This window comes from Arachis duranensis, chromosome 3 (genome assembly GCF_000817695.3).
Source record: "Arachis duranensis cultivar V14167 chromosome 3, aradu.V14167.gnm2.J7QH, whole genome shotgun sequence".
Taxonomy (NCBI): domain Eukaryota; kingdom Viridiplantae; phylum Streptophyta; class Magnoliopsida; order Fabales; family Fabaceae; genus Arachis; species Arachis duranensis.
This window is the reverse complement of record NC_029774.3, coordinates 9,198,742-9,209,010: the sequence shown is the minus strand read 5'-3', so window position 1 is coordinate 9,209,010 and position 10,269 is coordinate 9,198,742. Positions and strand designations below refer to the sequence as shown.

General features: G+C 32.6%; 2 protein-coding genes across 2 annotated transcripts; both read right to left on the bottom strand.

Annotated features, from left to right (window-relative positions):
* Positions 1–253: 253 nt before the first annotated feature.
* Positions 254–2,983, bottom strand: LOC107477484 (probable glycerol-3-phosphate dehydrogenase [NAD(+)] 1, cytosolic). The gene is made up of 5 exons (XM_016097522.3): positions 1,741–2,983; positions 1,310–1,531; positions 906–1,153; positions 669–808; positions 254–579 (listed from the first exon to the last, which is right to left on the bottom strand). The coding sequence occupies exons 1-5, from the start codon at positions 2,510–2,512 to the stop codon at positions 453–455; spliced, it is 1,509 nt and encodes a 502-aa protein (XP_015953008.1). The 5' UTR covers positions 2,513–2,983; the 3' UTR covers positions 254–452.
* A 4,047-nt stretch (positions 2,984–7,030) lies between these two features.
* On the bottom strand, positions 7,031–9,752 carry LOC107477483 (cytokinin dehydrogenase 6). Its single transcript, XM_016097520.3, has 4 exons — positions 8,889–9,752; positions 8,171–8,565; positions 7,809–8,071; positions 7,031–7,653 (listed from the first exon to the last, which is right to left on the bottom strand). The coding sequence occupies exons 1-4, from the start codon at positions 9,514–9,516 to the stop codon at positions 7,332–7,334; spliced, it is 1,608 nt and encodes a 535-aa protein (XP_015953006.1). The 5' UTR covers positions 9,517–9,752; the 3' UTR covers positions 7,031–7,331.
* Between the last annotated feature and the right edge of the window lie 517 nt (positions 9,753–10,269).

Here is a 10,269-nt window from a genome sequence, read left to right as displayed (position 1 = left end):
CTCCCTATTAAGAGAGTTAGTAGAACAGAGATATCTCTTATTGTTGTAATATTATTCCTCTTTATAGTTTGAGAAAAAAAAAATATATTAAGATCACGTTGTATTGTTGTTGAAGTATTTATCTCAGTAGACGATCCTAGGCAAATTAATTGTGGTGTTTCAAACTTGCAACAGCCCTATACAGAATTATGAACACAACAGCAGATTCATTTCCTGCTTTCATCATGTTAATTGCCAGATCAAAGGCATAAAATTTTTGAAGGCATATGTATTCATATATATGAAAGGAAAAATCAATCAAAGAGTAATATTAGGGTTTCATTAAATATATAATCAAACACCTTCCCTAAACTAAAGCCTGCCTCAACTGAAAAGTCCACAAACTCACTGAAATATACATTGACCAAACTTCAAAACTAACTGTCAAACTCATTATGCATCTAGGGTTCTAGCTAAGGGTTCTGACCAAGAAGAGACGGCCTATAAAACACTTGGCTTTGAGCAATCTCAATACGGTCACGCGGATCGTTCATGGTCTCATCTCGCAACGCTTGAAGGATGGCTTGTACTGGAGATTCCCTGAACATCAGATTTCAGCAAACCATAGAAAAAGTTAATTTTAGTTAGTTGGTTGGTTAGTTAGTTCAATTCTTGAAACACTTATTTACCTTGTAATCAGTATTCTATATAACATCTTCAAGATGGGACAAAGCTCCACTGGGGCAACATGCTTGTTTTCTTCTGGATTTAGGACATTTAAGCTGGACTGACTAAGTAGCTCGTAAAATGCTTTAACTGCTGAGATTCCCTATGAAATTTGAAGCAACATAAAATACCATTGATAAGCAGCAAAGTCGAAACTTGAAACGAGCATTATCGAGTGTTGAATGACAAAAATCTAATACCTGAATCATCCCCTTGCCCTTGATGCTGTCGCCCATTTCGAGGCTCAACTCTCCTTTGGCCAACTTTTGTCCATACCAAGCATTACGACCTTTCAACAACGTTACATAGGTATCGGCCAAGAGAGGTCCTGCAAGTTTCTCTGGCTCTTCTGCCAATAGATGAGTGATGAAAATCATCTCCGATGTGCAATGAGCAAAGTAGACCGATTTGCTGGTGGCACTTTCATTTGTCAAAGCAGCTACCATTCCTATCAAATCTTAAACTCATCAATACAAATTACAAGTTTTCAAAACATTAAGAGAGCCTTTCGATGTGATGTAACATAAAATAATTCAAAGAACAGGACATGAAAGCACCGAATCCTGAATAACATCTAGTGTGGATCAAATAAAACTAAACTAACCTGCTCCAATGGCGTATACATTCTTTAATCCACCCATAACTTCATGAGTAACAAGGTCACCATTATCCCATACTATAAAATGGGGCTGCCTCAGAAACTTTGCCAATGGTTTCCGCCATTTCTCTGCTCCACATATCCGAGCATTTGCATATTCTTTGTTGTAAATTTCTGAGGCAATGTTAGGTCCTCCCAAATAAAGGATGTTCTCAATGGGGACTCCGGCTGCAAAACATGATAGTTGATAATGAAGTGAGCCATAAAGAGAAGCAACAAAAACATTAAGTATAAATGTTCTGACAACGTTAAATTGAAAACTAAGAAAACAAATTAAGTAGTCCAGGTTGCTCAGAACCATAGTAAAGTGAAGTTAATTCAAGCCCATTAGACCATTACATAATGGAGGTAAAGAAACAAATATAGCCACGTCTTACTTGCTCGATTGATCATAAGAGTCGGAGTTATTATTCGCGGCTCGCTACCTAATTCGGCCTCCACACCCTTTGCCAATGATATAATGACAGGAACTGTGATCCTCTCTTTCCAGTACTTACTAATCTCTTCAAAAACCTCGCTTGTTTCCGTCGAAGGCAAGCCATTGATCACAATGTCAGCATCCCACACAGCTTCCTGCAAATTGGTGACAACCTTGAGAGGGCAAAGAGGTGTGTCAATCATGTTCAAGCAGAACCCATCTTTCAAGATCTCATCAGCATAAAGAAACCTATCCCCTAACCTCGCCTCGACATATTTCAAATAGGCACACCTCCTAATTAGCCTCCTCAATACATCCTCCCTTGAATTGATAACCTCAAACAAGTGCTGAGCAGTGGCCTTATCAACCATCCTCCCCGGTCTCCTCCATATCCTTATAAGAACTTTTTCCCTTAAGGAACCATAAGCTTCTTGCAACATAGCTGTGAAGACACTACCCCAAGCACCAGCTCCAACACCAACTATTCTCAATGGATCACCATCCACTTTCCCCATAAGCTGACGAAGCTCATCAAGCTTCAATTCCAAACCACCACCATTTACATTATGAAGAGATCCATTTGAATTTGAATTTTCAGTGTGATTCATCTTTGATTGATTCGTATTTGTTCCAAACGACAAAGAAAGAGCACAAGGCTTACAGTATAAATGCCTATGATTGTTGACAACCAAAGATCTAGTATACCCAGAAATTTTGGTGGTAAATCTCATCAAAGCTTGAAGCTTTGTAAGCTAATTATGAACCCCAAGAAACTAAAATCCTCAAAAACATGGAAATTGAAAGTCAATCAAGTATGCCCCAGTACCAATCGCAAACAAAAGGGAAATTAAGGAAAATGATGAAGAGTTACCAAATGGATTTTGAGAATCAGAGGTGAGAGAAGCAGTGAATTACTGAACTAATAATGAGCAATGCAATCCCGATAGATGAAGAGCATTGAATGCTGAGAAAGTGGGCGGCGTGAAGTTGAGTTTGATTCCCCAAAGAAGAGAAGTTTGATACTTTTCTTGGTTGGTTGGAATGTGCATAGACGAAGACAGAAGAGAGTGAGTTGAGTGTGTCTTCCTTCCTTGCTTGCCTTCGTTCTAAATTGAAGCAGGGGCGACAAGTACCAAGTTGTGTTTGTGTTTATGTTGTTGTCTCTGTCGAAAGTAGAGAGTATATGATGAACATTCGTGACACTTCTCTTCATCTGTTCTTAGTTTCTTACTACTTAGTACTTACCGCAACAGTGTTATTAGTAATTTTATTTTTTAGTTTGTATTTTTTTAAACAATAAAAGTATTGATAAAAAATGGGAATTTATTCTGTTTTTAGTCTACTTTTAAATTAGGTGTTCATTTAGCAAATAATTTTTTCCCAATCATAGAAAGAATTATTAATATAATATTTAAAGGATAATTTTATAAATTCATTTCAATTTTTATAATTCTGATATATTTCATTTTTTTTTAATTTAAGTAAAAATTTGACTGTGAATACTTATTTAAAAAAATGGAGAGTAATAAATAAGATGAATTTATTTCTTTCAACCATATTTTTAAAATTTGTTTCCATTATTTAATGGCGTGTGAAATATTTCATTAATTTAATATTAGAAATTATAGTCTCATAAGATTAATTTGTAAAAAGGAGTGTATATGGAGAGGTCAACACTTGAAAAAAAATCTTATAAAATTTTGAGCTATCCTACCAAACTAATACTATATCAATTAATTTTTGTGGTAATAATTTTTCTAAAATTTTATAATTAAGTTAATAACCAAAATCGTTTCTAAAAAGATATTCGATTTTTGTTTTTGTTTTTGAAAGAATATATTAATCAAATTAATATCTGAAAAATAACGAATTTGATCACGTTAGTTCTTTAATCATCTCATTCGTTAAGATGACTAACACTCGCTGACGTGACACATTAACTACGAGCGTAGCACTTGTTAAGTAGTATCTTTTTATAATTGACAAGATAAATTTATTAAATTAATTCAAATTAATCCTTCCTTTAAGTGAATGAACTCTAATACTAAATTTAATCATTGGTTGTCTTGGTGCTCTGTTCCTTGTCCTCTCACTTCCATTGCTACTTTTAGAGTAATTAATTCAAACTACATCTGTATCGAATTTTCTACTCTGACCAATGAAGGAACTCAAAAGCTTCTTTAAGACCTTACCGCAGCATGAGCTTTAGCGAATCTCTCATATGGACAGTTTGTTATGGGAATTGAAAATAATATTACTAGAAAATTATTGAGAAAGAAGTTCTAAGACAAAACAGAAGGAGAATCAATCTTTTAATCAGGTGATTTTAAAAACTTGAGACTGTGTTTTGAGATATGACAGTTTAAAAAATACGATTGCACCTAAGGTATATTCAATTGCATAGTTGTACCTAAGATATAAAAATTTTAGTTAGTATATCTGAAATATGTGTATACTTATTCAAAAAATTTAAAATTATAAAATTTTGAATTAAAATTTAGAGGGATATAATTTAAATTAATACAAATAAACATACTCGTATTTTAAAAATTTTGTAATTTAAATTATTTGAATGAAATTAGATGAAATAAAAAAATAAAAATCAAACCAATACAATATTATCTAAAATATTATATCGATTACATACGAGTATGTTTATTTGTATTAGATTGAATTAAATAATTAATTTAAATTACATTCATCTAAATTTTAAATTAAAACTTTTATAATTTTAAAAATTTAAATTATTTAAATAAGTATACATTACACATATTATAGACACCCCAAGTGTAATTGTATTTTTTTTTTAACTATGTCATATCTTGGGTACACAGTTATCAGATTGTGTACCTAATATTTATTGGTCTGTATATCCAGAATGTGTAATGGGTATTTAAAATCGTAATTTATCTACACGTTACACATTTTAATAAATATTATACTTTATTAATTAAAATAAAAAAATCCTGATGGAAAATGGATATAATTTTGTAAATCACATTCGGCCCATGGTTTTTTTGGTCACTTTTTTGTCATTATTCGGCCCATGGTTGAACTAAACGAAAAATGAATTTTGAGTTTTTGACCTTAATTATAAGGTTATTGTTTGGGCCGATATGGCGAGAACAGGCCCATGGTCAAAATAATATTTTTGTAGAAAATAGATACTACGAAACTACAGACCTTTCGAGCAGAAAAGAAAAGCAGCAACCCACTAAAAAATTAGACAAAAGTAAGGGAAAATAAAATAAAAAATCAAGACAAAAAGTCTTATCCTTAAATATTTTTATTAAATAGAAAAAAATTAAAAATTTAGATACAATTAATTTTATGTGAAATTGATAATTAAGAGTAATTAAATAATTTAATAGATTTGAGTAAATTGTTATGTAACCATTCTCAATTAATCACTTTTAATTGCACTTGAGTTTCTACCAATAAAAAATAATACACTTTTTATTAACTAAATAGATATTAAATCTTTATTTTGTTAGATTTAAATGAATAGTTGGAATAAAAACATGTCAATTAGATTAATCATATTTTATTAAAATATTAAAATAAAATACATTTTTTTATAAAAGCAAAAACAAAATTTATTTATTATTCTAATAATAAATCACAGAGCATTGCACTCTTTATTTTATCGGATATAGATTTGTATTTAATTATCACTAAGTTTAAGTGGAATCTACCAAATATTAAGTGAGGACATGTAGGTAGTGTTTGTTTTAACTTTTAAGAGATTTAAACCGGGATTAAAAAATTAAAATTTAGTATTGTATTTGGTGATCAGAAATTAAAATTACAATTTTATTTTTACGACATAAAATTTTAATCTCTTTAATTAGTATATTTAAAAAGTTAAGATACAAAAAACTGTGATTTTATGAGAAAATGGACTAAAATGTTAATAATATTTTTTTAATAATTAAAGATATTTTATTAAATATTTTTATTTTATATTTATATTTATTTTAAACTAAATATGATACTAAAATATAACTCAATCTTATATATTTTATACCAAACATAATACAGAATCTCCTTACCTGTGTCTTTCAATCTCAATCCCAATCTCTCTTCCAAATACATCTGCATAATTTAATGGACTTTTGTATCTATCTCTCTGTTAACACAATTAACATGTCTAAACTAACTTGAATTTCAATATAATACACAGAACAACACATGCACCATATGACACCATCTCTCTTTATGCTTATGGGTGAAAATCACTACCATGGAAAATATTTTTACTACCATGATTAGGATTTAGGATTAGCATGCATGATGATGGTAGATCTTCATAGGGCACATGTGCAACATGCAATTCATCATTTATCTTCAACTCTCCCTAAAGTACATAATTTCTTATTTTCTTATCAAGGGTAGGTATAGGTCCACCTTTTGGGGACTCTAGCAAATTAAATGAAAAGAGTCCTTTAATTTGTGCATTGTGCTCCTTGGAAAGTAGTTTCCTTGCTTTCTTATTTTGTAACTGAAAAAGATTATATTTTGAGTACATCTTTGTTGAGTGGTGGTTTCAACTTTGATGCCAATAGAAGAAGAAAGTCTTTATGAGATGATATATTCATTGTGGTCTCATCTAACGTGGAAAGCTTTGTGTTTTTGGTGGTATTGTCTGGTGAGTGGTGGTGTCAAAACCAGAATTCAGAAATCCACAAGTGGTGAAGTTGAGATGCAGCTTTCACTTGCTGATGTGTCTTTCAGTTAGTGTGTAATAGAAATTGACTATAAGCCCCCCATTATTGAGTCTCTCTAATCTAATTCTAATTCTGACACATTATCATAGATTTTTCTTCAATTGTAAGATATTGCTCCATTTTATGCTATCCTTGCTTTTAATACATCTTTTTCCATTTTAGGCTTACTTTGCTTCAAAAATCACAAATTTATTCTATTTTAGAACTTCTTTTAGCTTTTGGCCAATCAAATATTAAGATGTTATTATCATGTTCTGTAATTATATTGACAAATACTAAATTTGAGTGATTGATATGAAATAGAAGAAATTCAGAGCTCATATTTATTTTTGATTGACAAAGAATATAACACATCATACTTAATATAGAACGTTTAATGATGAACCAATTACATCATGGTTTAATATTATGAAATATTATTATAAAAATTGGTAATACATAATTTAATATTGCATGGCAATAAAATTGAAATGAGCTAAAAATATATGTAATTTTAGACACTAAAGTAAATGACAGTTACAGTTTTGGAGACCAAATTGGTGAATTGATGTCATAAGCAAAGAAGTTTGATATGTACATTGAATGTGGCTGATATTGTGATAATAAAATTTGTATGGAAGGCCCTATAGCAATTGATGTGTTGGAATTAATATTTGACACCTTATATATGTTGACCAAATCTGAGCCGGACAATGGTGTCTTGGTGCTACACTCAGCAGTCAGCAGCAGTGTAGTCAATTTTGTTCACATAATGCCATGATGAAGGTCTTTTCCTATTCATATTATATTATATATATTATGATGATAAATAATAATAATGTGGTCATGAGAAGTTTATTGCTTTTTGAAATATTCTTTGGCCTGGAGCCAGAATAGCCAAAGGGTCATAAACAGATTTTCTTTGCAGAAAAGACTCCCACTTTGGACCAAAGTGGGCCTTCCATTCCTCCTGTGTGTTATAGTGGGGCAAGTACTGCTTCACTCCAAGATTGTTTCTTTCACAGTACTCCAATATCCTTCTGTTCTCACCTTCTATGTGCTCTATCCCATCATTTCCACTTGAATCTCCCACTGCAGATGCTAAAATTCCCACTAAGTAAAACACTTCTTCATCTGGTGTCACAACTGAGCTTCTATTGTCCCACCTACACACCAACAACAACATTATTTTTATTATTAATATCTTCTTTTACTATTATTCATTTTCTTTTATTAGACCGCGTTTGAATTCTGCCGAATGGCGAAATACAGACGCAGTCTAGTAAATTAGTATCGAAGGATTGATTGATTGATTGATTACTTTGATTTATTTACTGGATAGATAAGGACAGGGCCATTGCTGGTTTCAGTTAGGATATTCCCAAAGACAACTTCTGCAAACTTGTGTATATTGCTTCTTGGTACAAAGAGATTGAGCCATGGGTGTGGAACATCCCACAACCCTTTTGTACGGAGCTTCAACTCTGATACATGCACTCTGTCTAAGAACTCTACATATGTTACTTCCGTTAGGAACAGTGTTGATTCAATATAGTGCAGATAAGACAAATGCTTCTCAACTTCCTACATTAACAAACAAAATCAAACACATTATTAGTGTTAGTGAGTTCATATGTTTCAACTACTGGTTTTAAATTTTGATTACATTTGTAGTCACCTCACCTCGTTTACGAAATCGATATCTTGTGGATTGAAATACTTGGCTAATTCTAGGCAGAAGAGGGTTCTTCCATCTGACTTGAACTGATTAGCTTGAATTGGATCTTGAGGATTAAAGGTTGATCTCCAATTATTTAGGAGACCAGTTCTGTTTATTATCACAAAACCTTCAATGTAATCAAATGCATTATTGTTCTCTGAAGATATCAGTTTCTCTTGGTCTCTTGTGAATGCTGTGAAATCTGAATACAACACTCTGATCCATTTCACCATGGTAGGTGCTGGTTCAAGTAAAATTCTTGCCCTTGTTATAATGCCAAACTGCCCAAGACCCCCTAACACACTGTGAAACAGTTCACCATTCTCATCCTTGGAGCAGTTTACCACTTGCCCTGTTCCTGCACCAAAACAGAAAAGAATATATAAAATTAAAATAAAATAAAATAAAAAATCTTGCTTGTCCCCGAGGTCAAGTAATCAACAAAACAAGAAATCTTAAAAGAAGCATGAGAAAGTTTCTATAGAGACAAAAACGTTAGTTGTTGTGGTGGTTATAAAATTTGATTCTTCTTTTCTCTTGACCGTTGAATTTTGGTTGCAGCCGCAATACTGCTGTCTTAACAAGACAAGACTTAAAAGTATCGCGGATGCAGCAATATTCAACGGTTTTTTTTTCTTTACTATTAATTACAATGCAACGAGAACTAACCAATCTACAAACCTGTAACAATCTCAAGCTGCTGAACATTACTGATCTGAGGACCGTGGCGGAACGCCTGGCCGCTTACGCCGGCATTGGAGAGCGTGCCGCCGACGGTAAGATGTAAATAGTCTGTCCATGATCTCGGTGTTAAACCAAACCTAAGAGTCTCATGCAAGATGTTTATCCACAACTCACCACCGGAAACATCAACATAAGGAGAATCAGAATCAGAATCTGAATCTGCTCCTAGATGTAGGTGCATTCCAGGTAGCTTAAGAGATTCCATGTTGATGACAATTCCATTGGGAGCTTGAGCCTGACCTTGGAGAGAGTGGGCATGGCCTCTTGCGGCAACAGTTAGGTGAGAAGTGGGTCCCATGAGCCACACATGCTTGATGGTGTTGGCAATGTCAGAAACTGATTCTGGATTCATAACTGCTATTGGTTGGTATTGGAACCTGTTTCCAAAGTCTTTAGCTGCATTTCTGAGGCTAGTTTCATCAAAACTGAAGTGTCCACCACCAACTGCATTCAAAGAAAAAGAAGAAGTTGTGATGCTTGAAAAGCACCAATCAAACCTAGTGATAATGGTTACACAACTAAGGAACAAGATTGTGAAGCTTCTAAGGAACGCAATAATATTCATTTTCTTTTCTATGTTTGTTTATTACTAGTTAGAGTTGAAGGAAAGAATATATAGAAACTTTGGTAGTTGTTGTTGTTCAAAGGAAAAGGGATTAGAAGAAGAAGAAGAAGAAGAAGAAAAAAAGTGAGGGAGTGAGGGTTGAAGTTAAGGTTTGGAGGTGAATTTAAAGAGGTTTTTTGTGAAGTGGTGATGGTGGCTGAGTCAACTCTTATTCACTCATTGGAGAGAATGCGTATGAAGACTGTCTACTTTGGAAACTAAATTAAAGAGTTTTGAGATTCTTTTTTCTTCTTTTTTTTTTTCTTTTTTACTTGCTTCTGGATTCTTTCTTTCTTTCTACCGTTTTTAATTTGGTGCTATTGCTAAGAAGCTAAGCCTAAGGGATCATATATATGGAAAAGCAAAGTAAAGGAGAGAGATCTGAGTAATCTTGAACAGTAGTAACCACATAGAATAGTAATATTATTCCAATAATAATCTCAACGACATGTGTTCCCAAGTTGCTGTTCATTAGTTCATTTAAGGATATGCTTTTCCCGATTTAGAAATCAGTCCTTTCTTTTTGTTACAGTGCATATCATGGTTCTTACAAACTCTTATAACTATTCCTCATTCCTGTACCCTATACATAGGACATTATTCAATTCCAATCACAAAATTAAGCCTTCCTTTGCTTACAATTTTGATATCCAATCCAAATTCTTAAATTTCTATTCGTAATTTACATTAGTTTTGAGTTGATTTCTCTTAGTA